At 48.6% G+C, this 25,494-nt stretch overlaps 2 protein-coding genes across 6 annotated transcripts in view; one reads left to right on the top strand and one right to left on the bottom strand.

Moving 5' to 3' along the window:
* Positions 1-25,494, bottom strand: part of SSTR5 (somatostatin receptor 5) — a 591,623-nt gene that overhangs the window by 462,414 nt on the left and 103,715 nt on the right. The window lies entirely within an intron of this gene.
* On the top strand, positions 6,612-25,487 carry CIAO3 (cytosolic iron-sulfur assembly component 3). Of its 5 annotated transcripts, none has more exons than XM_030459861.1 (13): positions 6,612-6,715; positions 8,110-8,163; positions 8,943-9,038; positions 12,601-12,744; positions 13,607-13,739; positions 14,103-14,237; positions 14,475-14,593; positions 15,641-15,770; positions 16,003-16,075; positions 20,770-20,907; positions 21,922-22,079; positions 22,995-23,235; positions 23,903-24,929. In XM_030459861.1, the coding sequence occupies exons 1-12, from the start codon at positions 6,650-6,652 to the stop codon at positions 23,231-23,233; spliced, it is 1,485 nt and encodes a 494-aa protein (XP_030315721.1). In that variant the 5' UTR covers positions 6,612-6,649; the 3' UTR covers positions 23,234-23,235; positions 23,903-24,929. The 5 variants fall into 5 exon arrangements, with proteins under 5 accessions (XP_030315721.1, XP_030315722.1, XP_030315723.1 ...); XM_030459862.1 differs by having other exon boundaries at positions 23,908-24,929; XM_030459863.1 differs by having other exon boundaries at positions 24,385-24,929.

The raw sequence follows: 25,494 nt of genomic DNA on the forward strand, positions 1-25,494 counted from the left end.
TGCAAGCTTTCTTTTTCCTAGACTGAAAGAAACAAAAAAAAATTAAAAATAAACCCAGATTGCCTTCATGTCACCTCCCCTTCTTCTCCACTGTGTGGGTTTCCCAGTGGCAGCAGGCAGGGAGAGCAGCCCAGTTCTGCATCACCATCTCCACCACCCCCCCCTAGAGAGGAGAGTGGGAGTGGGACAGCTCTGAGATGGGGAAAGTGAGTCAGAGCCTTCCTAAAGCTCCTCACACCCAGCCTGACTGTACAGGTGTAGCTTCAAGTGGGGCTCAAGTGGTCTTTATTACCACTCCAGGGTGTAATTGATGGGCCAAGGTGTTGCTGCCGTGTTAATCCAGGTGTGACAAGTACAATAAATCCTCCCCTATCCCATTCTCCACCAGAACACCACCCACCCTGCCCAGCTCCAACTCACTCTGCTGCCCCATGGCTTTCACGCAGGACAAAAGGAGCTTTGTGCTTTCTCCCTCCAGCTCAGGACAGGAGTTTAGTCACCAAACCACAACCAAAGCTCCTCTGTCACCTCCCAAGGGCCACCACCCCTCAGGGGGTGCAGGCAACCCCCACCAGCACCCTCCTTTTTAATCAACCCTAAGCACAGGGCATGGCCCAGAGCAGGGCAGAGAGGTTTAAGAAGAGGAAAAGCAGAGCAGGGAATCAGAAAGGTGGCTGGAGAGAGGCTAAAAGGGAGAGTGAAAAGCCTCAGATGTTGCAGTTGCTGTGGAAATCACATCAGAGGGATACTGAAAGCAAACACACCCCATCCAGCAGAAAAAAAAAACCCCAAACTGCCACAAAGGAAGAAGTTTTGGAGGTAAGAACCTTCAGGAACAGGAGAGAGCAAAATCTGCAGCCTGAGACACAAAGCTGAGTACAGGAGTACTTGCAAGTAGCTTGGGGTTTATCCTCCCTGGCAGCATCTCAGGCTCACTGGGACCTCTCAGACTCCCCAGGAACTGAGAGGAGGTTGTGTGAGAGCAAGGCTCCCCCCCTCCTCACTCCTCCAAAACATGCAAACAAGGAAACACTGCTAAAAATTAAATAAATAAAATAAAATAGAAGCCCACGTGTGAGAACTGTGATTTCAGTGGCAAAGAACCAGCTCACACTGCCCAGCCCTGAACCAACCCCACAGCTGCCCCAAAGGGGTCACCAGGGCTCCTGGGACATCACTGGGATCTCTGGCCTGGAGCCTCATCCTGGGGTGGCACCTGAAAGGTTCTGGGTCAAGGCAGCAGTTGAATTTTTTAGGGTTTTGGGTTAAGGCAGCAGATTAATTTTTTAAGGTTCTGGGTTAAGGCAGCAGTTGCATTTTTTAAGGTTCTAGGCTAAAGTAGCAGATTAATTTTTGAAGGTTCTGGGCTAAGGCAGCAGTTGAACTTTTTAATTAAGGTTCTGGGCTAAGGCAGCAGATGAATTTTTTAAGGTCCCACCTTGGAGGTGATCCCTTAATTAATTTTTTTTTCCTCTTGCAAACACTGCTGTGGCTGTGCTGGTGTGAAGAGGCAGCTTCCCCAGGAGTTTTGGCATCACAGTGCTTGGAGCACTTGTGCCCATTCCAGCTGCAGGACACCCAGGGACCAAGGAGAGGGAGAGCTGAGAGCAGACCAGGAGCAGAGTCACTAAAATGGGTTAAAAAGGTTAAAAAGGAGCCATACACTCAGCCTGATCATCAGTGCAAGCAGAGTTTGGGGTTGGAGGGGACGGATTCTGCTCTTTAGGACACCCAAGCATGGACCTGCCACCCCATGCCTGCTCCTTAAATGTCAGATTTTTATCCCCAAGGCAAGATTTGGCTGAGGAAGCAGCAGCCTCAGCCCTGTTTGCTTAAGCAGTCAGCTGGAAGCAGGGAGCATGTGAAAAAGAATCATTCTTGGCTCTGAGGTGTCACTGTGCTCACACCTCCAAATGCCATCAGGGTCACCAGGAGCTGGCACTGAGGGCTTCGGGGTTGATCCAGTTCTCTTTGTCCTCCCCTGCCTTTGCTTGAGGCTGCAAAGGAGGAGAGAGGAAAGCCAAGGTATCCAGAGCCCTGCCCACCACCAAGAGGCCAAAAAAAAGGACAAAAGGACAAAAAAAAAAATCCCCAATCCTGATTTATTCCTTGTTTTAGGAACTCCAGAGCAAACCCTGCTCTGGGCTCCCAAGTTATTCCCTGCATCTTGCTAAAGGAAGTGTCCCAGGGACTGATGCAGAGATGATTAACAGAGGATAAAAAAAGATAAATAACATCAATTATCAGTTTCTAGCTGGGATTAAAACTCAACCATCACATCACACTTTGCCTGCTGTGGGTAGGGTTCCATGTGAGGGTTAAGGCCAGCCCAAGTTTTCAGTGGTCACTCCTTGCATTTGTTTGCCAGTCCCAATTGTTTGGACTTTTGGGACCCCATTTGGGAATAGGGGAAAAAAGGCCACTTAGGGCTGGTAGATTCAAGGTTGGTGGCAAAAGGGAAACCCATAGGGCAATTGTTGGTGGTGCTGTGGGTAGGGTTCCATGCCTGAAACCAGGCATGATTATGTATTCTACCAAACTGTCATGATCTCTGTGGTGCAGCAAATGTTAAGTTTAGAGGATCTTGGCACTTTTGTCCTTGTTAAAAATGACTTCTAGATTTTCCCAGCATTTGAGAGCTGTAAGCCCTGAAACAAACCTGGCCCTGAATTTCCATGTTTGTTTTGTTCTGTCACCTCATTTGTTAGCAGGTGTGAGATTACCTGACTGTAGATGTTCAAGTTTATCCTTCTTACATGAAGATAAGTCTCCTATGTAACAGATGCCACCCTTAGCCAGCAGAGCACTTCCAGTTGTGTATCTTTGGACACAGAAGGAAACATTTCACCAGGAGGGGAGTGTCGGATGCCACGAGGCTGTAATTCAGAAGCCTAGAGGATTAAATAATTCTGTCAGTCACAAATTGTTTAATTATTCTTCAGTTTTTCAAAACTTAAAGTTACTTCATGCTTTATAAAGCTATTTACATACTTCAAGACTCACTTAGAAACAACAAAAACCCCAACAAACCCCCTGTAGAGAAACAAGATAAACCAGGTGCCTCGAGTTGCCAAAGAGTGGGTGTGAGTCCACCTGTGCCTGGTTAGGGCAGGCCCCCTATTACCAGGGGCCAATAAAGGTGGGACACACACCCACAGAGAGAAGCTCACTCTGGTGTGAGGCAATGGAGAGGTCAGCAGCTCGTGGAGCCTCAGGAGCAAGAAAGGCTCCTCCTGCTACAACCCCCTCACATAAATCCAGTGTCAAAACTCAGTGTTTCAAGTAACTGAATACAAAGGTAGAAGTCCAAGCTTTTTCAGCAACAACTGCCAACAAGAGCAGGTCCAAAGGAGGCAACTGGGCTGGTGAAGGGATCCAGCACAGACCCTATGAGGAAGGGCTGAGGGAGCTGGGGGTGTTGAGGCTGGAGAAGAGGAGGCTCAGGGGAGACCTCATCACTCTCTCCAACTCCCTGAAAGGAGGTTGGAGCCAGGGGGGGGTTGGGCTCTTTTCCCAGGCAACTCTCAGCAAGACAAGAGGGCAGAAAAGGTCTCAAGTTGTGCCAGGGGAGGTTTAGGTTGGAGATGAGAAAGAATTTCTTTCTGGAGAGGGTGATCAGGCATTGGAATGGGCTGCCCAGGGAAGGAGTGGATTCTCCGTGTCTGGAGATCTTTCCAAAGAGCCTGGATGTGGCACTGAGTGCCATGGGCTGGGAACCACGGGGGGAGTGGATCAAGGGTTGGACTTGATGAGCTCTGAGGTCCCTTCCAACCCAGCCAATTCTGTGATTCTATGATTCTATGTGAGGGTTAAGGCCAGCCCAAGTTTTCAGTGGTCACTCCTTGCATTTGTTTGCCAGTCCCGATTGTTGGGACTTTCGGGACCCCATTCAGCAATAGGGAAAATGGCCGCTTGGGGGTGGCAGATTCAAGGTTTGTGGTAAAAAGGAAACCCGTAGGATGATTGTTGGAGAGGTTTGCACAAGAGGTTTTGCTTGCTTTCTACCTCCCTCTCCCCTCTGTCATGTTTGTGGTGCCTGAAGCCAAACCCCACCTTCCAGCCAACACTCAAAACTTCTCCTGAAGTATTAAGCTCACCAAGCTAAAAAAAAAAATAAATAAAAAAAAAAATTAAAAAAAGACATTCCTCAGGTCTGATTTTCCTCTCTGGGCAAGGTTTCCTCTGCTCACAGCAAGGCTGACACCTGGTGATGCATCAGAGCATCTCCCCTGCTCTCTCCTTCATTCACAAATAAATCAATATGCTCCCATTTGCCTGCAGTCACCTGCAGTGACCCAAACCCCAGTAAAAAGGGGCAGAAAGTGCCCACGTGTCAGAAATCAGAGATCCAGCTCATCCCAACTCCATTTCTAGCAAAAATCCTTCCCTGGTGCTTCTTCATCCTCCAGTTGATGTCCTTGCATTACACACCCCCCCCCAACACACCACCCTTTGGCCAAGACAAAGTCCTTTCTCTATCTCTAGAACAAAACATTTCCTGGCAGGAATGCCTGGAGAATGCAGAATAAGGAAAAAATAAAAATAAAAGAACTCAGAGTCAACAAATCAGACTCCTTAAGCACAGCTTCTGAAGCTGCAAGGACCAGAAGCCAGCAGAGCTGTCAGGATTGAGCCCTGGGGTGCCCTGGGAACAGCACACACTGCTCCCCACTTCTCACCTCAGGGTACTCTATGAACACTGCAAAGGCTTTATTATTATTATTATTATATTATTATTATTATTGGGTGGTGGTGGTGGTGAAATAAATCTTGCCAGGTGGCTTCTGGTGTGCCTAAACAAGCCTTCAGGGAGCCCATGGCCTCTCAGCTCTGAGCACACAGAACCCCTCAGGGCTCAGCTCAGGGGCAGGGGGGTTCCCATTCCCAGAATCCCAGAATGTTCAGGTTGGAAGAGACCTCCAAGAGTTGGTCCAACCTGTGACCAACTCCATAACCAGCTCCTAAACCCTGTCCTTAAGGACCAGGTCCAAACACCTTTTAAACACCTCCAGGGATGGTGACTCCACCACTGTCCTGGGCCATCCCAATGCCTGACAGCCCTCTCAGGGTAAAAAACATTTCCTAACATCAGCCTAAACCTCCCCTGGCACAGCTTCCATCCATTCCCTCTGCTCCTATCCCATCCCTCAGGAGCAGAGGCTGTTTCCCTCCTCACTCCAACCTCCTTTGAGGCAGATGCACAGAGCCATCAGGTCTCCTCTCACCTCCTCTTCTCCAGACTGAACACCCCCAGATCCCTCAGCTCCTCATAGGATTTGTGCTCCAGGCCCTTCCTGAGCTTTGTTCCCTTCTCTGGCAGAGAAAAGGAGGAGAAGAGGAGGGGAGGAAGAAAGAGGAGGAGGAGGGGAAGAAAGAGAGGAGGAGGAGGAGTAGAGGAGGAGGAAGAAGAGAGGAGGAGGAGGAAGAGAGGAGGAGGAGGAAGAGAGGAGGAGGAGGAAGGGAGGAGGAAGAAGAAGAAGAGAGGAGGAAGAAGAAGAAGAGAGGAGGAAGAAGAAGAAGAGAGGAGGAAGAAGAAGAAGAGAGGAGGAAGAAGAAGGGTAAGAAGAGAGGAGGATGAGGAAGAAGAGAGGAGGATGAGGAAGAAGAGAGGAGGAGGATGAGGAAGAAGAGAGGAGGAGGATGAGGAAGAAGAGAGGAGGAGGATGAGGAAGAAGAGAGGAGGAGGATGAGGAAGAAGAGAGGAGGAGGATGAGGAAGAAGAGAGGAGGAGGATGAGGAAGAAGAGAGGAGGATGAGGAAGAGGAGAGGAAGAGGAGGAAGAAGAGAGGAGGAGGAGGAAGAAGAGAGGAGGAGGAGGAAGAAGAGAGGAGGAGGAGGAAGAAGAGAGGAGGAGGAGGAAGAAGAAGAGGAGGAGGAAGAGGAGGAGGAGGAAGAAGAAGAGGAGGAGGAAGAAGAAGAGGAAGAAGAGGAGGAGGAGGAAGAAGAGGAGGAGGAGGAAGAGAGGAGGAGGAAGAAGGGAGGAGGAGGAGGAAGAGAGGAGGAGGAAGAAGGGAGGAGGAGGAAGTAAAAGAAGAGAGGAGGATGAGGAAGAAGAGAGGAGGAGGATGAGGAAGAAGAGAGGAGGAGGATGAGGAAGAAGAGAGGAGGAGGATGAGGAAGAAGAGAGGAGGAGGATGAGGAAGAAGAGAGGAGGATGAGGAAGAGGAGAGGAAGAGGAGGAAGAAGAGAGGAGGAGGAGGAAGAGAGAGGAGGAGGAGGAAGAAGAGAGGAGGAGGAGGAAGAAGAGAGGAGGAGGAGGAAGAAGAAGAGGAGGAGGAAGAGGAGGAGGAGGAAGAAGAAGAGGAAGAAGAGGAGAGGAGGAAGAAGAGGAGGAGGAGGAAGAAGAGGAGGAGGAGGAAGAGAGGAGGAGGAAGAAGGGAGGAGGAGGAGGAAGAGAGGAGGAGGAAGTAAAAGAAGAGAGGAGGAGGAAGAGAGAGGAGGAGGAAGAAGAGGAGGAAGAAAGAAGAGGAACAAGAGGAAGCCCCTCACCCCCACTCTCCCCCCGCCGCCATGACCGCCTCTCCACCGCGCTTTCCGGCAAGGCGGGGCGCTCCCCCTCGCTCTTTACGACATCGCGGCCCCGCCTCTCTTTTTACGACATCGCCGGCGGCCCCGCCCTCCCCGCCGGCTGCCGCGCTTTGCGGCCGCGATGGCGTCTGCCTTCAGCGGGGTGCTGCAGCTGACAGACCTGGACGATTACATCGGCCCCTCACAGGTGGGTACGGACCCGGGGCTACCGGGACCTACCCGAGCCTACCGGGGCCGGGGGAGAGAGAGAACACGGCCCCGCCCTCCCTTCCCCCTTCCCGGAGTCCGCCCTGCCCGCAGGAGGCCGAGGCCCGTGGGTTGTGAGGCGTCCTCCGGGTGAAATAAAATATCCTGAGGGAATTCTTCACCTCCGAAAGGTTTTCAGGGCTTGGCCCAGGCTGCCCAGGGCAGTCCCCAAGTTTTCCAAGCCTTGGAGATGGGAGGTGAGGGATATAGGGGGTGAGGGATAAGGGGGGGGGTCTGGGCAGTGCTGGGGAAGGGTTGGGTTGGGGGAGTTTGGGCTTTTCCAAGCTCAGCTGTTCAGTGATTGTGTGAAAATGGTGAAAGGATAAAAAAAAAACTACAGAGAGAGGGTTTTGTGCCTCCTGCAGGGAGCAGGGGCAGCAGCAGCCCTGGGCTGAGCCTCTGGGAGCAGCAAAGGAAAAACTTTGGTTCAGTTCCCAGTGATTCCCAGCCCGGGCTGCAGAGTGTCCTGTAAGTGAGAACCTACACATCCCCCAGGAAAAAACAAACACAAACCCAACAAACCTGAAGCCTAAACACAGCTCCTTCCACACAGCTGCACAGATGCCCACGGAGGAGCAGGGGGCTGAGAGCTGGAACTCGAAGCTGCTCCTTTGGGAATCTCCCAGCAAAAATCCAAAACAATCATCCCAGGCATCTCTGGTGCTGAGGAGAGCAGGAAAACTGCCCTGGATATAGAAAACCCTGGGCAGAAAACCTGCCCTGGAGTGAGATGGGAGGAGAACAGGGCACAACAAAGCCCCTTCCCTCTCTTTATTCCCCATAAACATCAGGAGCTGCTTTTCTGTGTGAAGGAGAGGTGATTGTTCTGCTCAGGGAGCACAGCTGAGGAGTCCTCACCACTTGGTTTGGGTTTTGGTTTGGTTTTTTTTTTTCCTGTGAGTCTCAGAATCTTGCAAAATGTTGGGAAGCTGAATGACCCAGGGGGGAGGAGGGGAAGTGGAGGCAGAGCAAGGGGGGTGAGGGGCAAACAGAACCCCAGGTGTACAAATGAATCGGTTGAGGAGCCACAAGGTGCCTGAACAATTAAAAAAAAACACCCCTTGAGACTTCATCAGAGAACAATAAACTGGCAGCAGCCCCAAGGAGGTGGTCAGAGCCTTTTGAACAACAGCTGAGAGCTCTTTGGCACCAACCCCGGGGCTGACCACGCCTCCAGAAATTCGAGGAGGGCTCCAAGGATCATCCCGAGGTTTGGGGGAGGGAGGGAGGAGTGTGCAGCCAAGCCTCCAGTTCTTCCCAGAGCTCTAGAACACAGCTGAGCTCCTCAGAAAGAAAAAGAAAATTAAAAAACCAAACCAAAACCAAACCCAACAGAATTGTCCCGGGTTGAGGATGATGCTGGAGCAGTGTTCCTGCTGTCAAAAAGGGGTGAGCACTTTCTGCTTTTTTTCCTGGAGGGATTTGGAGGTGCTGGGAGGAAATCCACAGCTTAGGGGCAGAGGAAGGAGCTTTCCAGAACCAGAGCTTGGGTTCTATGGGTCTGGGGTTCTGATCATTCCAGCTCTTTGGGCTTTGTCCCTCATCTCCTCACTTGACTCCTCCTCACCTCCTCATCTCCTCACAAAAAGGGGTGAGCACTTTCTGCTTTTTTCCTGGAGGGGTTTGGAGGTGTTGGGAGGAAATCCACAGCTTCAGGAGGAAGGAAGGAGCTTTCCAGAACCAGAGTTTGGGTTCTATGGGTCTGGGGTTCTGATCATTCCAGCTCTCTGGGCTTTGGACCTCATCTCCTCACTTCACTCCTCCTCACCTCCTCATCTCCTCACAAAAAGGGGTGAGGACTTTCTGCTTTTTTCCTGGATGGATTTGGAGGTGTTGGGAGGAAATCCACAGCTTCAGGGGGGAGGAAGGAGCTTTCCAGAACCAGAGTTTGGGTTCTATGGGTCTGGGGTTCTGATCATTCCAGCTCTCTGGGCTTTGTCCCTCATCTCCTCACTTCACTCCTCACCTCTTCACAAAAAGGGGTGAGCACTTTCTGCTTTTTTCCTGGAGGGATTTGGAGGTGCTGGGAGGAAATCCACAGCTTAGGGGGGAGGAAGGAGCTTTCCAGAACCAGAGTTTGGGTTCTATGGGTCTGGGGTTCTGATCATTCCACCCCTGCTGGCCTCTGTCCCTCATCTCCTCACTTCCAGGCTTGCTCTGTCTTTCAGGAATGCATCAAACCTGTCAAAGTGGAAAAAAAGCCTGGGAAAGCAGCAGCAAAGATCAGAATTGAAGCAGATGGAAGCTACTTCCAGATCAATCAGGTAAGGTGGGGTTTTTATTCAGTACCCCAAAAAAAACCCCACAAGTTTATTGTTAAGGATTTGAATAACAGCCTGAGGTGTTAGGAAAAGGGTTGCTGGTGCTGGCAGCATGCTCAGATCTAATTTCCCAAGTCCAACTTGTTAATTACCCACTTTTTTCAGCAGTAATTCTGATTCTGTGTCACTTTTATGCTCCAAAACACTGAGCAGCAACAATTTTCCCTGTGAGAAACCTATTTTCAGCACTAAACTCTTAGCAGCTCCTCATTTCTCTGAGGCAGTGTCAGTGCTCAGCCCCCAAGAGGTTCAAATAGCTGCTCTTTTTTTAAAAAAAGAACATTTCATGTCATTTCCAAATGAACCTGCAGGATCCAGGACCCTTCTGCTCCCAAAATGAGCACTGAATTTTGGAGAATTCTTTTCCTGCTTCCTCAGGAGTTAGGAAATTACCCAAGCTGGGAATTCACCTGAAACAATCCCTTCAACCTGAAGCAGGTGATGACCTTTTGACTTAAAAAAAACCCTCCCAAAACCCAGGGATTCAGCTCTTCCAAAGAAGCCTTGAGTTCTTGTTTTAAATCTTAATTTAGCAGCACTTAATTGCTTGCTCTGGTTCTGACTTCAGGGAGGAGTTCAAGCAGAGAGTCTCCTGGGGAAAACTGATTTATTCAGGTCAAATATTAGGGAAAATTAGGGAATATTCCCTAAAAATAATGTTCCCTAAATCTATGAGGAAATATTAGGGAGAATCTCTCCTTCCAGTGGCACAGCACAGCTCTGCCAGCAGCAGGCAGGGAAGTTCTGCACACAGAGGTGTTGCAGAGCACCAAGAATTAATTAAAAATGTTAATGAGCTTCTGCTCTGGGAGACACTTAAACTGGGAGACACTTAAACTGGGAGACAAACTGGAAGACACTTTTAAACTGGGAGACACTGAAACTGGGAGACACTGAAACTGGGAGACACTTTTGAAACTGGGAGACACTTTTAAACTGGGAGACACTTTTAAACTGGGAGACACTTTTAAACTGGGAGACACTGAAATTGGGAGACACTTTCAAACTGGGAGACACTTTTAAACTGAGAGACACTTAAACTGGGAGACAAATTGGGAGACACTTTTAAAACTGGGAGACACTTTCCAACTGGGAGACACTTTCCAACTGGGAGACACTTAAACTGGGAGACACTTAAACTGGGAGACACTTTTAAACTGGGAGACTTTCAAACTGGGAGACACTTTCAAACTAGGAGACACTTTGAAACTGGGAGACACTTTGAAACTGGGAGGCACTTTGAAACTGGGAGACACTTAAACTGGGAGACACTTAAAGTGGGAGACACGTAAATTGGGAGACACTTTCAAACTGGGTGCCACTTAAACTGGGAGACACTTTCAAACTGGGAGACACTGAAACTGGGAGACACTTTTAAACTGGGACACACTGAAACTGGGAGACACTTTCAAACTGGGAGACACTTAAACTGGGAGACACTTTTAAACTGGGAGACACTTTCCAACTGAGTGACACTTAAACTGGGAGGCACTTTGAAACTGGGAGACACTTAAACTGGGAGACACTTAAACTGGGAGACACTTTTAAACTGGGAGACTTTGAAACTGGGAGACACTTTGAAACTGGGAGACACTTTGAAACTGGGAGACACTTTGAAACTGGGAGACACTTTCAAACTGGGAGACACTTTCAAACTGGGAGACACTTTCAAACTGGGAGACACTTTCAAACTGGGAGACACTGAAACTGGGAGACACTTTGAAACTGGGAGACACTTACAAACTGGGAGACAAATTGGGAGACACTTTTAAAACTGGGAGACACTTTCCAACTTGGAGACACTTTCCAACTGGGAGACACTTAAACTGGGAGACACTTTTAAACTGGGAGACACTTAAACTGGGAGACTTTCAAACTGGGGGACACTTTCCAACTGGGTGACACTTAAACTGGGAGACACACTTAAACTGGGAGACAAATTGGGAAACACTTTTAAAACTGGGAGACACTTTTAAACTGGGAGACACTTAAACTGGGAGACACTTTCAAACTGGGAGACACTTAAACTGGGAGACACTTTCCAACTGGGAGACACTTAAAACTGGGAGACACTTTCAAACTGGGAGACAAACTGGGAGACACTTTCCAACTGGGTGACACTTAAACTGTGAGACAAATTGGGAGACACTTTTAAACTGGGAGACACTTTTCAAACTGGGAGACACTTAAACTGGGAGACACTTAAACCGGGAGACACTTAAACTGGGAGACACTTTACAACTGGGAGACACTTAAACTGGGAGACACTTTCAAACTGGGAGACACTTTCAAACTGGGAGACACTTTCAAACTGGGAGACACTTAAACTGGGAGACACTTTTAAACTGGGAGACACTTTCCAACTGGGTGACACTTAAACTGGGAGGCACTTTGAAACTGGGAGACACTTAAACTGGGAGACACTTAAAGTGGGAGACACGTAAATTGGGAGACACTTTCAAACTGGGTGCCACTTAAACTGGGAGACACTTTCAAACTGGGAGACACTGAAACTAGGAGACACTTTTAAACTGGGACACACTGAAACTGGGAGACACTTTTAAACTGGGAGACACTTAAACTGGGAGACACTTTTAAACTGGGAGACACTGAAACTGGGAGACACTTAAAGTGGGAGACACTTAAAACTGGGAGACACTTTCAAACTGGGAGACACTTAAACTGGGAGACACTGAAATTGGGAGACACTTTCAAACTGGGAGACTTTCAAACTGGGAGACACTTAAACTGGGAGACACTTAAATTGGGAGACACTTTTAAACTGGGAGACACAAACTGGGAGACACTGAAACTGGGAGACACTTTTAAACTGGGAGACACTTAAACTGGGAGACACTTAAACTGGGAGACACTTATACTGGGAGACACTTATACTGGGAGACACTTATACTGGGAGACACTTTGAAACTGGGAGACACTTAAACTGGGAGACTTTCAAACTGGGAGACACTTTCCAACTGGGTGACACTTAAACTGGGAGACACTCTTAAACTGGGAGACACTTAAACTGGGAGACAAATTGGGAGACACTTTTAAAACTGGGAGACACTTTCAAACTGGGAGACACTTAAACTGGGAGACACTTTCCAACTGCGTGACACTTAAACTGGGAGACACTTTTAAACTGGGAGACACTTAAAACTGGGAGACACTTTTTAACTGGGAGACACTTAAACTGGGAGACACTTTCAAACTGGGAGACACTTCTAAACTGGGAGACACTTTCCAACTGGGAGAGGTGTTCCCCTGTGCTGGCAGTTCTGCCCCTGTGATGTTGATATTGTCTGAACAGTATTGTTTTTGTTTTGGGTTTTTTTCCCAGTCTGTTCAGGAGGAATGAAACTCCAATTCCTGGGAAGGATTCTGTGACTTTTCATTTCAAACACATAAAATCCTAACCCAGGAGCACAACCAGGGCACCACCACCTCTGTTACTGGCTGCTGCCTCACCCTGCACTGAGTTTTATCCCTTTTTTTTTCACAGGATGGAGCAGCCCAAAAACTGGAAAAGGCAAAAATCACCCTGAATGACTGCTTGGCTTGCAGTGGCTGCATCACCTCAGCAGAGAGTGTGTTAATCACCCAGCAGAGCCACGAGGAGCTCTGCAAAACCCTGGCTCTGAACAAGGTGGGTGACAAGTCACAGCTGGGCAGGATGCAGGGGGCAAGGTGGGGGTTTTGGGGTGGGTTTTTTCCAGTTGCTGTGGAAACAGCACAAAAAAAATGAACCTGAGAGATGTGAGGACATCCTGAGAGCACTTCTGGGGTTTTTCCAGTTTTTAAGTAGTGAGCACAGGTGTGGGAAGAAGCTTTAAAGGAATAAGTTACTGGTTCCAGTGGTAAACTGGGAGACACTTAAACTGGGGGACACTTTTAAACTGGGAGACAAAACTGGGAGACAGTTTTTAAACTGGGAGACACTTAAAACTGGGAGACACTTAAAACTGGGAGACACTTTGAAACTGGGAGACACTTTGAAACTGGGAGACACTTTGAAACTGGGAGACAAACTGGAAGACAGTCTTTAAACTGGGAGACTTTTAAAACTGGGGGACACTGAAACTGGGAGGCACTTTGAAACTGGGAGGCACTTCAAACTGGGAGACACTTCAAACTGGGAGACACTTCAAACTGGGAGGCACTTTGAAACTGGGAGGCACTTTGAAACTGGGAGGCACTTTGAAACTGGGAGGCACTGAAACTGGGAGACACTGTCAAACTGGGAGACACTTAAACTGGGAGACACTTAAAACTGGGAGACACTTAAAACTGGGAGACACTGAAACTGGGTGACACTGAAACTGGGTGACACTGAAACTGGGAGACACTGAAACTGGGTGACACTGAAACTGGGAGACACTTTTAAACTGGGAGACAAACTGGGAGACAAACTGGGAGATTTGTTCTCCCATGCTGGCAGTTCTGCCCCCATGATGTTAATATTGTCTCAGCAGTATTTCTGTTTGGTTTTTTGGTTTTTTTTCCCCAAGACTGCTGCTCCCAGTGAACAGAAGTTGGTGGTGGTCTCTGTTTCACCCCAGTCCAGAGCTTCCTTAGCTGCAAGATGCAAAATGGGAGTTGTGGAGACAGCCAAGAAGCTGACTGCATTCTTCAAGAGTTTAGGCAAGTGTGGTGCTGTGTTCTGGGCCTGCCAGGGGGGGCTGCTGGGGTAGCACTTGAGCAGAGTTGTTCCCAGCATACAAGGCTGATGTGATTTAACCTCCTCACAGATTGCAGAATTGGCCCTGGCTAAAAAAAAAAAAAAAAAACCAACCCAAAAAACAACTTGTTTGCAATTTCAGTGACAACAGGAAGGAGCTGGAAGAGTTGGATTTGCAGGGTGCTGGGAAGGGCTGTTTGCTCTCAGCTGCAGAGCTTGGTGCCTCTCTGTGAGGCAGAAATAAATTAATAAATTTGTGTTGAGTGTGACTGGAGCAGTTTTGGGGCAGTTTGCTGACTCTTAACCCAGCTGCTGTACTGCCCTAGGTGTGCACTATGTTTTTGATACAACTTTCTCAAGAAACTTCAGCCTGCTGGAGGGCCAGGAGGAGTTTGTGAAACGTTTCCTGAGGCAAGCTGAAGACAAAAAGGCTTTGCCAATGCTGGCTTCTGCCTGTCCAGGTAATTCTGCCTGCCCAACTCTAGAGAATTAGGGGAGTTATGGAAATAAGAAAGTGGCATCATCCAGATGAGGAGAAAACTGCAGAAAGCTGCTCAGGAAACTTGGAACTTCCTTTGCTTTCTGTGCTGAAGTGAGGCTGAAAATGGCTGTGAAAAGGGGAGAAAGGCTGGGGGGAGGCTGAGCAGAGTGAAGGGGTGTTTAATAATTCTCTAATTTGCTGATTCCACTCCTCCCAGGTTGGATCTGCTATGCAGAGAAAACCCATGGCAGCTTTATCATTCCTTACATCAGCACCACCAAGTCTCCACAGCAGGTCATGGGCTCCTTGGTCAAGGAGTACTTTGCACAGCAGCAGGTAAGGAGCTGCAGTGCACTGCAAAGAGGGGCAAACTGCTAAAACCAAAAGCCTCGGGCTGTTATATTTTTGTTTTGCTGCCTGCTAAGCAATAGAATTTAAAGGTGAAAGCTACCCAAAGGCAGCATCCTTCTCACTTCTGCTTTATCTTAACAAAAGTTGGCAACTAGAGCAGCAACACCAAGCACATTCTGCACAGGCTACTAAAAATCTTATTAGGGAAGGCTTAAAGAAACCCCACCAACCATATTTCAGTGTCCTGGTGCCCTCATCTTGCCTGTGTGGGACATTTTCATCGTGTTGAACACTGGTGAATAACTTAAATCATCCCCAGACAAAGCTCCAGGCAGTTCAGATCATGTCTAAAAGTTACCCAACTTCATCTTCTGTTTCAGTTTGACTTAAGTTCTCTCCTCACCCTTTAACCTCTGGAACCTTTCCAGACATAAACTTGATTTTTAAAGACTAGAATTATACTAATAACCTAGATTTGTCCAGGAAACTTAAGCACCTCTCCTGATTTCTTTGATTTATTGGCCACTAATGAGCAGTGCTTTAACACTCACATAAAGCAAATGCATCTGCATCCTTGTCCCCAGAAATTGGCTGCTACTGAGAGTATTTGGCCTTGAGTCAATGACTTGTTTCCTCAGCCTGTACTTAATTTCTTGGATGGCCATGAGGTTTTTTTTCCCCCAGCACCAGATATTCCTTAGTTGCTTGTGCAAGGGTTGGGTTTTAGTAGCATGGAACAAGTTCTCTAAGTGGAGTTAGGAATTCACTGACTTCATGGGGCTCAGCTGCACTAGCAAAAGGAGCAGAGGCAAAGACCATGCTGGTTACAACCTAAAATTGGGTTCTGTGACAGAAATAATGTATAAAAATGTGTATAGAGAGAGAGAGACACTTAAAGAAATGTTCAGTCACTGCAGAGAGTGTTTCCAGAGGGAGGGAGGGATGCAATTTCACTGTTCTCATTTTTACCAGTAAAATACCTCCCTGTTTTTTTGCTCTTGGCCAGTCCAACAGCTTCCTTCTTCCTTCCAGCACTTCCCCCCTGACCAGGTGTACCATGTCACAGTCATGCCCTGTTATGACAAAAAGCTGGAGGCTTCCAGGCCAGACTTCTTCAACCAAGAGTATCAAACTCGTGATGTGGACTGTGTCATCACCACAGGTAAGCAGAGCCAGAGGCTCTCCCAGCCTCCCAGCGAGGTGTTTGCTGGTTTTCCTGACCCTTCGGCACTGGCAGGGGACACAGTGCATGGATATTGCTGTCTAATTACACCTCAGTGCTGCAAATCCTGTCCTGGGGAAGGTTGCAGATGCAGTCTTGTGGACTGCTTGAGGACTGTTTCCCCCCTTTGTGTCCAAAAAAAGAGCTTCACATGCCTGTGGTTCTGTTTTAGGAGAAGTACTGAAGCTGTTGGAAGAAGAAGGAGTGTCTCTAGCAGATGTAGAGCCTGCTCCTTTGGATTCCATGTAAGAACCAAATCTCATTTGTATCTTCAGTCATGTTTTCTCATCCAGTGGTTGTGGAATGTTCAGCAGAATTTGCCTTGCCACTGCTGTTCTACACAAGTCTTGGCATTTCACTGGTTTTCTTGTGTCTGATTTTGGGTCTGTACAAACACTTCACCTGCAGACTGTGCTGAGTCTCCACTTCTGGAGAACCTGTGACTATTTGTTTGAGATTTTAGTAGCCCAAAGAGTAGCAGCTCTCACTGCAAATCAGCAGGACTGTCAGAATGACCTCAATAAGAGCAGAAGGGCAGAATAATGGGGCAGAGAAGTACAAATCCCTGTCATTTCCCTCAGGTACTGGTACTTCCTGGTGGAATCCCACAAAAACCTACCTGCAGACTCTGAGAAATGAAAATCTAGATCAGGGATAAAAGGGTTTGCTAAAGGAAAGCTTGTGGCAGCTCTGTGCTCAGCTCCCCTGTGTCTGTTCCCAGTTATCAGAACTACTGTAAGGATTCCAGAGTTGAGGCATAAATAAGAAATATTTAGGTCACTGAGCTAATCTCTAGGAGTCTGGATTTGTAAAAAAAGAAAAAAAGAAAAAAAAAAGAGACCTAAAACATGTGCAAACCAGATGAGACTTCAGTTGCTTCAGCTGAAAAATAACAGCTGGTGAAGTGACAACTGCCCAGAGATCTGAGTGACTGCAGAAACACTAAAATCACATTTTCCTCATTTAAGCTGACACGCAGTGGTGGTTCCACACTGAACCAAAACATTCCTCTGGCTAAAGGAAACATCTCTGTAGCACTTTGCACATGAGTAAGCAGAAAGGCTGCACGTGCAGCAACCTTGAAGGCTTAGAAAAGATTAAGGCTCAAAAATTGACACTTCAGGCTCCCTGAGTTTTTAGCAGAGACTTTGATACCCCAAAAATGCAGCATCTGGTGTCCCCCAGGGATCAGTGTTGGGCCCAGTGCTGTTCAATATCTTCATTGATGACTTAGATGAGGGGATTGAGTCCATCATCAGCAAATTCGCAGATGACACCAAGCTGGGAGGAAGTGTGGATCAGCTGGAAGGCAGGAGGGCTCTGCAGAGGGACCTGGACAGACTGGAGAGCTGGGATGATCCCAACGGGATGAGGTTCAACACGGCCAAGTGCCGGGTCCTGCACTTTGGCCACAACAACCCCATGGGGAGCTCCAGGCTGGGGACAGAGTGGCAGAAAGGGACCTGAGAGTCTGGATTGCCAGGAAGGTGACCATGAGCCAGCAGTGTGCCCAGGTGGCCAAGAAGGCCAATGGCATCCTGGGCTGGCTCAGGAACAGCGTGGCCAGCAGGTCCAGGGAGGTGATTCTTCCCCTGTACTCAGCGCTGGTGAGGCCACAGCTTGAGTCCTGTGTCCAGTTCTGGGCCCCTCAGTTTAAGGATGTAGAGGTCCTGGAACAGGTCCAAAGGAGGGCAACCAGGCTGGTGAAGGAACTCGAGCACAGGCCCTATGAGGGCCTGTGGCCCAGGTGGCCAAGAAAGCCAATGGCATCCTGGCCTGTATCCGGAACAGCATTGCCAGCAGGTCCAGGGAAGGGATTCTGCCCCTGTACTCAGCCCTCGTGAGGCCACACCTTGAGTACTGTGTCCAGTTCTGGGCCCCCCAGTTCAGAAAGGATATCGAGGTCCTGGAGCAGGTCCAAAGGAGGGCAACCAGGCTGGTGAAGGGACTCGAGCACAGGCCCTATGAGGAGAGGCTGAGAGAGCTGGGGGTGTTCAGCCTAAAGAAGAGGCGGCTCAGGGGAGACCTCATTGCTGTCTACAACTACCTGAAAGGAGGTTGTAACCGGGTGGGGGTTGGGCTCTTTTACCAAACGACTTTCAACAAGACAAGAGGGCATGGACTTAAGTTGTGCCAGGGGAAGTTTAGGTTAGATATTAGAAAGAATTTCTTTACGGAAAGAGTGATCCGTCATTGGAATGGGCTGCCCAGGGAAGTGGTGGATTCTCCGTCCCTGGAGACATTTAAAAAAAGACTGGATGTGGCACTCAGTGCCATGGTCTAGCAACTGCTCCAGTGGGTCAAGGGTTGGACTAGATGATCTCTGAGGTCCCTTCCAACCCTGCTAATTCTATGATTCATCTGGCAGCTGTTACAGTGTGACAGTGCTCCCTGCTCAGCTGTGACACTCATTTGAAGTTTGCTTTGGTTCTAAACGAGGATGCTGTGAAGGGAAGAGTCCTTCCCTGCAGCCCGTTTCCTAAATTAATTCTAATTATTCCCCACTTTGGTCACTCCTGTGCTTCTGAAGCAGAGACAGTCATTGCCACCCCATCCCCCTCATGTCAGAGATATTTCATTTAAAAAAAGATTTAAAATAAAATGCCTGCTCAGAGCCACCCTTCCCTCCTGCCCCATGTCAGGGGATTTAGGTGTAGGTTTCACATAAGACAGTTACTAGCACAGATGTTTTTATGCACATTTTTCCTAGGATGAAGTGTCTTTTGCAGGTAAAGCATGTGCACAGGTTGCTTTCACAGCAAAAAATTATTCTATAATAAACATCTGTGTGGTTGAACCCAAAAGCACAACTGCAAGAGTCACCCATGAAAACAAGTTCTATTCTACCTGCTTCATTGCCACACCACCAGCAGAAAATTGAGCAACAACAACAACAAAAAAGATTCTCAAGTGTTTTGGTTCCTTTAGGAAATTACTTTATGCAAGTGTCAGTTATAACACAGACCTGAATGTCTAATTATTTGATAGAAATCTCTGGCCAGTTTCTTTGGAGCACATTCTGAGTATCAGCCCTCATCCTCGTGGTGATAAAATCCCTCATCCTTGTGGTGATAAAATGCCTCTAAAACCTTTTGCCAGCTGCAACATCCTCAGCAAACTGCCTGGTTCCAAACAGCACGTATTCCTCAGCACTTGGAGCATTCCTGCCAGCACTCCACTGCCTGCTCCTCTGCTTTGTCCTCCAGCACGTGGAAAAGCCCATTAAGAGGTTATTACATTTGGCAGCAGGAATGAGCTGGAGTGCCAGAAATCCCTGGATTTTTCCTGGTGTAACCCTTAGCTCCAGGCCAGCTCTGAGCCTGGCTGCTCTGAGGAGAGGAGCAGTACGTGAGGCCAGACACACTGAGACATTTGCTTAATGAAGCTCAGTTCCTGTAAACAACAGAAAATTAAAAATAGTTCCTGGGGGTGATGGGGGGGGGGGACTGAAAGTGTTGCCTTGTTGCAGTTCTTCCAAAGGGAAGATTTTTATCTGCAAGAGGCAACATCTTCAATTTGACTTGGAACTCTTTGGCCTGGATTCAAGTGGGGTTTTGGGTTTGTTGTGTTTTTTTTTCTCCTGCTGCAGCTGTTGGTGGGAGAACACCAAGTGTCACTGCCTGAGGAGGGCTTAGGAGCAGCTCCCTCATCTCGTTATTCTCTGCCAACAAAAGCTCTTGTTGGGGCTTCCATCTGCTCAGCTCTGCTCAAGAAACAAATCTCTTGACCCCTGCAGGGTTGGTTGTGTTTTGCCACGTCAGGCAGGTGGAATTCCTTGTGCAAAACCAGAGCTGCAGACCTGGAAACGTGGTTGTTCCACACCAAAACCACAGGGAAACTGAACCAGGATCCCACTGAGGAGAGCTGTGCATGGAGCAAACCTCTTCACATCCTTAGGTGTCTTTTTATACCCAACCTCAGGCAGGTGAAACCACTGGTACCTCCCAGAAGTTTTTCTCCCAGCCCAGCAGCCACCTCTGAAGCAGCTGCCTCAACCCAGAGCTGGAGCTTCATGTCATGAGCTCTGCCTCCCTTGATACTGCAGAAAAGTTTCACCTCTCTTGGCTGAGACAGAGAGGGCTGATGCCAGGTTGTTTTCTCCAGGAGATGGGGGCTCTCTCTGCGCAGCCCCCCCATCACCACTGCTTCTTCATTTCCCTCCATCCCACTGAGGAGAGCTGTGCATGGAGAAAACCTCTCCACATCCTTAGGTGTCTTCTGCCTTTATACCCATCCTCAAGCAGGTGAAATCACTGGTACCTTCCAGAAGTTTTTCTCCCAGCCCAGCAGCCACCTCTGAAGCAGCTGCCTCAACCCAGAGCTGGAGCTCCCAGCCATGAGCTCTGCCTCTCTTGATACTGCAGAAAAGTTTCACCAATTCTGAGGTCTCTTGGCTCAGAGAGAGAGGGCTGATGCCAGGTTGTTTTCTCCAGGAGATGGAGGCTCTCTCTGCACAGCCCCCACCACCACCACCACTTCTTCATTTCCCTCCTCCCATTTCTGAGTGTCACCCAGGATGTTTGCAGAGAGAGGTGCTGAGCAGAAAGCTCACAAAATAGGTGTCAGGGCCCCTGGTAACTCAGACATTCTCAGACATCTTGGTGATAGCTGAAGTTGGCAGTGGCAGGACAGCATTTTCACTGAGCAGCAGTTCAGTCTCCTGGGCCCTGCAGTGGCTGCTTCCCAGGAGGAAGGGAACAGGAGCTCCAAGGGAGTTGGTGTCCTGGTTTGGGCCAGAATGAAGCTAATTTTCTGTCTTGTACTTGTGCTTTCAGCTAAGTCTCTTGTAAGTACAAATTATTTTTATCCTGGCCCAAACCAGGACAGCTGCTCTGTGGCTTTTTCTGTTCCTTGAGTCCCCTGGACCTTTGTGCTTGGTCTGGCTGTTGTGTTCTCCCCAAGATTCCCCTAAAACTGCTGCTTTCTGCCCTTCCCCCAGGTTCAGCAGCGCTGCAGAAGAGGAGCTCACCAGCCACTCTGGAGGTGGTTCTGGTGGTTACCTGGAACACATCTACAAGCACGCAGCCAAGGAGCTTTTTGGGATTCAAGTGGACACAATTCGGTACAAACCTTTAAAGTAAGAAGCCTCAAATCCTACAGAAAGCCCCAGTTTCAGTGCAGTTCTTCTTCCTGCTGGGCTGAAACTTTCTTTGCAGTGTTCAACATTTTACTTCAAGGCATGGGAATTGGCTCCTCACTCCCCCAGTTGCTGAGCAATAAATCAGCCAGAGCTCTGGGCAGCCTTTCCCTTGGAGACTCCTGGCCCCTTCACCACCCACACACTTTATTCTGGATAGTTTTTTCCCCACTATCAAATTGCAGAGAAGTTTTAGAGGATTTTAGAAGACAGAGCTCACCCAGCTCTGGGCTTCCTCACCTCAAGCAGAGCAGTGGGGTAGATGTGTTCCAGAAAACCTTGGGTTAGGACTTTGGGGCTCTCTTCTAAATGTCCCTCTGGCAAGACAAAAAGCAAACCACTGAAGTTTGAGCAGAGAGAGGCCCATCCAGCTGAGTTTCCTGCTAGCTTCCCAGTTAAAATGTTATTTTTAATGAATCCTGTCCCTAATTAGCAACGTTTATCTTCAGAATTCTCCAGTCTAGGAAGCAGAAGGAGCAATCCCCCAGAGTCTCAAAATGAAATACTTGATAAAAATCAAATTACTCATTCTTTTATGAGGAACAGGCATTCCCACTGACCTTGGGAGCCTGGAAGCCTTCAGTACTGGTTTGCTGCCTGGTTTTATGACTCCCCCTAATGTCAGACTTTCCTCACTAATGCAGCAGTTGGCTGAAGCCAGCTCAGAAGATCCAACACAATAAAACTTTTATGGATGTTCCCTTTGCTGAGCTTTTAAGGATTTACTCCCCACAGGTGGTGTTCAGGGGAAAGGTGCTAAAAAAAAAAAAAAAAGATTGAAAGAAAGATCTGGAAGTTGGTTCCTTCCCCTGGGTGTTTTTGGGGTGGCCAAGAACTAGGACAGATTGCTTGAAAGAAAACTTCCCAAAGGGCTTGGGTTTAGCACAGGGCTCTTTGAAGTTGAAAATAGAAGTGAATTTGAGGTGAGAGGTTTTCTCTGCTCTTGTTCCTCAGAAACAAGGACTTCCAGGAGGTGACACTGGAGAGGGATGGGGTGGTTCTGCTCCACTTTGCTTTGGCTTACGGGTTTCGGAACATCCAGAATTTGGTGCAAAAGCTGAAAAGAGGGAAGTGTCCCTACCACTATGTTGAGGTCATGGCCTGTCCCTCAGGTAAGGCTGGAATTTCACTCCTGCACTCTGGGAAAGCTTGAACTAAACTATGGGAACAGTGGGCACTTCCTCACAGCCTGAATATTGGGAGGCAATAATCACAGCATCAGAATGTCAGAGGTGTTTGTGGGTTTGTTTTCCTCCCTGGAAGCTGGTAACTCATCAGGAGTTAAGTGACTCCAGTTCAACTCCACAACACGTTTTCCCACAATTATTCCACAATAATTAGTGCTTTTCAGGAGGTCCTCCTGCTTTTCTCAGCTCTTTGGTACATGAGGAGATTCTTCCTCTACAGATGACACAAAATTCACCATGATGCTTTTAGAGAATGTTTGGCTGGTGAAGAAAGTCTCTTCCTACCTATATTATTCCTTTCTCCTCCTTTTTCTCCCTCCTGCTTCCTTTTGCACCTCCTAACAGGGAGCAGGAACCTCTGGATCCCCCCCTGAAGTGCCACCAAGCTGCCACCCTTGTCCCTCAGAGCACCTGCTAATCCCTGAGGTTCTGCACAGCACCAGAACACAACCACACAGACACAGAGCTCAGCTCCCTGACAGCAAACCCAGAACACACCCCAGGCTTTTCCCCCTTACCTTCAGCTGGAACTCCAGGGCTCTTCCCCCCTCGATGCTCTGGAGCCACCAGATAAGAGCCAGAGCTCCCAATTTCTGCCTCCTGGCAGATCCCAGCCTGCCTTGGCAGCTCCCTCACAGCCTTCTCCCCTCCAGGGCTGCTAGGGGGAGATAAGTGGGGAGTAAACCCCCTTATACTGCTGTTTTCCTTGCTGTAACTGTTTGCAGGTGCAGAGCAAAAGAGCTGCAGTTGCTTTGAGGTTGTTTTAATTTCTGCTCCACCTGAAGCTCTTTCTAACCTCAGTGTGTGTCCCCCCCCCCTCTCCCCTTTTCTCACACACAGGCTGTTTAAATGGAGGGGGACAGATCAAACCAGCTGGGGAAGGCAGCAAGGATCAGCTCCAGCAAGTTGAGAGGTTGTATGAATCCCTGAAGCCTGAAATTCCCGGGAAGAACCCAGCTGTGAAGGAGCTGTATGAGCAGTGGCTCGGGGGGGCAGGCTCTGAGAAGGCTGCACAAGCTTTGCACACAGGTTACCACCCAGTGGAGAAAACCAGCACTGGATTTAACATCAAATGGTGAAGGTGAAGCCCCAGGGTGGATATTCAGTGCCTTTGGATTATATCCCAGACTCTCAAAAGACAGCTGGAGGGCTGTGCCAGCTCGGGGAGTTTGCACTTCCTGACTCTGGTGTGGGATGAGAAGGTAACGTGCACACAGGCAGTGCCAATTCCTGCAGCTTTATCATTCATGAAGTGATGTAAATAAAAACCAACCCCACCTTCAAACACATGGCAAAAGAACCAGTAATGCACTGTGGCTCTGCACAGACTGAACTTGCACTCCCACCCCATCCCTGCTCCTGGCAGAATGGGTGAATTCAAGGAGCTGACTCCCAGCACCCTCCCTGCCATGGGCTCTGTGCTGCCTCCTCCAGGCTTTGCTGTGTTTTCACAGCACTGAGATTTGTGGCTGTCCCTCTTGGGGCATCCTCAATTAGTCCTAAGTGGTCTAATTAGACCTTGGGTTCTGTTTTTCCATTTCACTGCCCCTGACTGGCTGCCCTGGAGGTCCAGCTGAGCGTGAGGGGCAGGCAGCATCACTTCAGCATCCTCTGCTCAGTGCCTGCTGAAAGGGGAATTAAATGAATCTTGAAGAAGAAAAAAGAGTGCTTGTTTTTTCCTTTAGTTATAACAATTGTCTATAACTCTGGGCAATTACATCTCTCCCTTTTTCTCCCTAAATACCCAGTAGAGGGAGTCCCAGAACTGTCACATCCACAGGAGCCAGGATGGATAATATCCTTAAATGCAGAGGACAAGAGTTCTTCACAGTGCTCCAAGTAAGAACCTCTTGCCAAATTTCTTTCCAACACAGGACCAAGTCTTTGGTGCCTTGGAAAGGTGTCACAGGGGAACAGGAGGCAGCTGTGAGGTGTGATCAGGACAGCAGGGAGTTCAGCACAACAACCCCAGGAGGCAGTGGGAACACATCTGGTTTGACACAGCACGGGGACAGATGCTGTGAAGGGGCCAGGTGCCCAACTTGCTTTTGGTTTTGATCCACACAGAACTCCTCACAGCAGAACAACTGAATGAATAACTCTGTTGTGCTCTGTTTAATCCCAGTACCTTTTCTTTTTAATCTTTTTTTTTTTTTTTGGCATTATGACACATCTGGGGAGGGGCTGCTGAGAATCACTGAATCACCCCAAACATTTCTCCCTTTTCCAGTTACTGTGGGGAAGAAGAACTGTGAAGAAAGTAGAGTTAAGTGGCCAAAAAGTGAAGCCAAAGCTACCAGCTTGCTTTGTTCCTTCAGAGCACAGAGAGATGGAGTTGGTTCCTGCACCTCACCCTGCCTGACACCAAACCCCCCACCCAGGGCTCCAGCTCAGGGCTCTCAGCTCCTCTGGCAGCACTTCCCTGTGTCCTTCTCAAAGCCTCCTTCCCTCTTGATTAAAAATAAGCCACCAGTGTCAAAGATTTGGACTTTTTTTACACATTTTTAATGAAAAGCTTGCCATTTTCCAGGGGCTGCTGCTCAGGGAGTGCACTCACAGTGTTGGTAAGGCCAAGCTCTGCCCTTGCTTCCCCCTTTCCCCACCTGAGTGATTTCTGAGGCAGGTTGGTGGCTGCACTGGGTGCTTTTTCCCATCCCTGGGTGGGGGGCACCAGGTGGGACAAGAGCACCACAACATTTTTATGTCCATCCAGGCTCAGACTCAGCCCCATCCCCAGCTCTGCCAGGAGCTGAGCCCTGCACAGCAGTGCTAAAACAATAATTTCTGCTTCTGCAGCCAACCTGCCAGAAGTGCACCAAGAAATAAAGGTGAATTAGCTCTAAATGAAACAATTTAGGGAAGGCAACAGCATTTTTTGGGTTGTGACCCACACACTGCCAGAGCCATCCTGGGAATTGGGAATGCACAGGGAGCTGGGCACCTCCAGCTGCTCATGGGGCAACAAAACCTCCAGGGAAACAGCCCAGGAACTCCTGCAAACCCAACACTGGGACTGAACTCTGAGCCAGCTCCTGCAGCAGGATTTGTTCTTCCCCTCCTGCTCAGGGGAGGACATTCTAATAACTTAAAATCAGAGAATTTATCAAAACTTAACCAAAGGCAAAAAAAAACCCAAGAGCAAACCTGAGTCTGGTTTCTAGCAAGGGGAGAAGGGGTCAGGGTCACACAGTCCACACCTGAGAGATCCTGAGGTCAACTTGAGCAGCTCCCAAATTGCTCATCAAGACTTGAAAAATGAGGATGTGGGGGAAAAGGGTTTGGGGAGCAACTCCTGCTCCTCTCTGCTTGTGTTGGAACTTCACAGAATGAGTAGGAAAAG

The sequence above is a fragment of the Calypte anna genome, chromosome 14 (assembly GCF_003957555.1).
Source record: "Calypte anna isolate BGI_N300 chromosome 14, bCalAnn1_v1.p, whole genome shotgun sequence".
NCBI classification, from domain to species: domain Eukaryota; kingdom Metazoa; phylum Chordata; class Aves; order Apodiformes; family Trochilidae; genus Calypte; species Calypte anna.

Excerpts from the sequence above, each read along its gene's own strand:
- CIAO3 (XM_030459861.1), top strand. The coding sequence starts at position 6,650 with ATGGCGTCTGCCTTCAGCGGGGTGCTGCAGCTGACAGACCTGGACGAT. Across the intron at positions 12,745-13,606 it reads AAACCCTGGCTCTGAACAAG|ACTGCTGCTCCCAGTGAACA; the intron begins GTGGGTGACAAG and ends TTTTTCCCCAAG. Across the intron at positions 15,771-16,002 it reads GGACTGTGTCATCACCACAG|GAGAAGTACTGAAGCTGTTG; the intron begins GTAAGCAGAGCC and ends GTTCTGTTTTAG.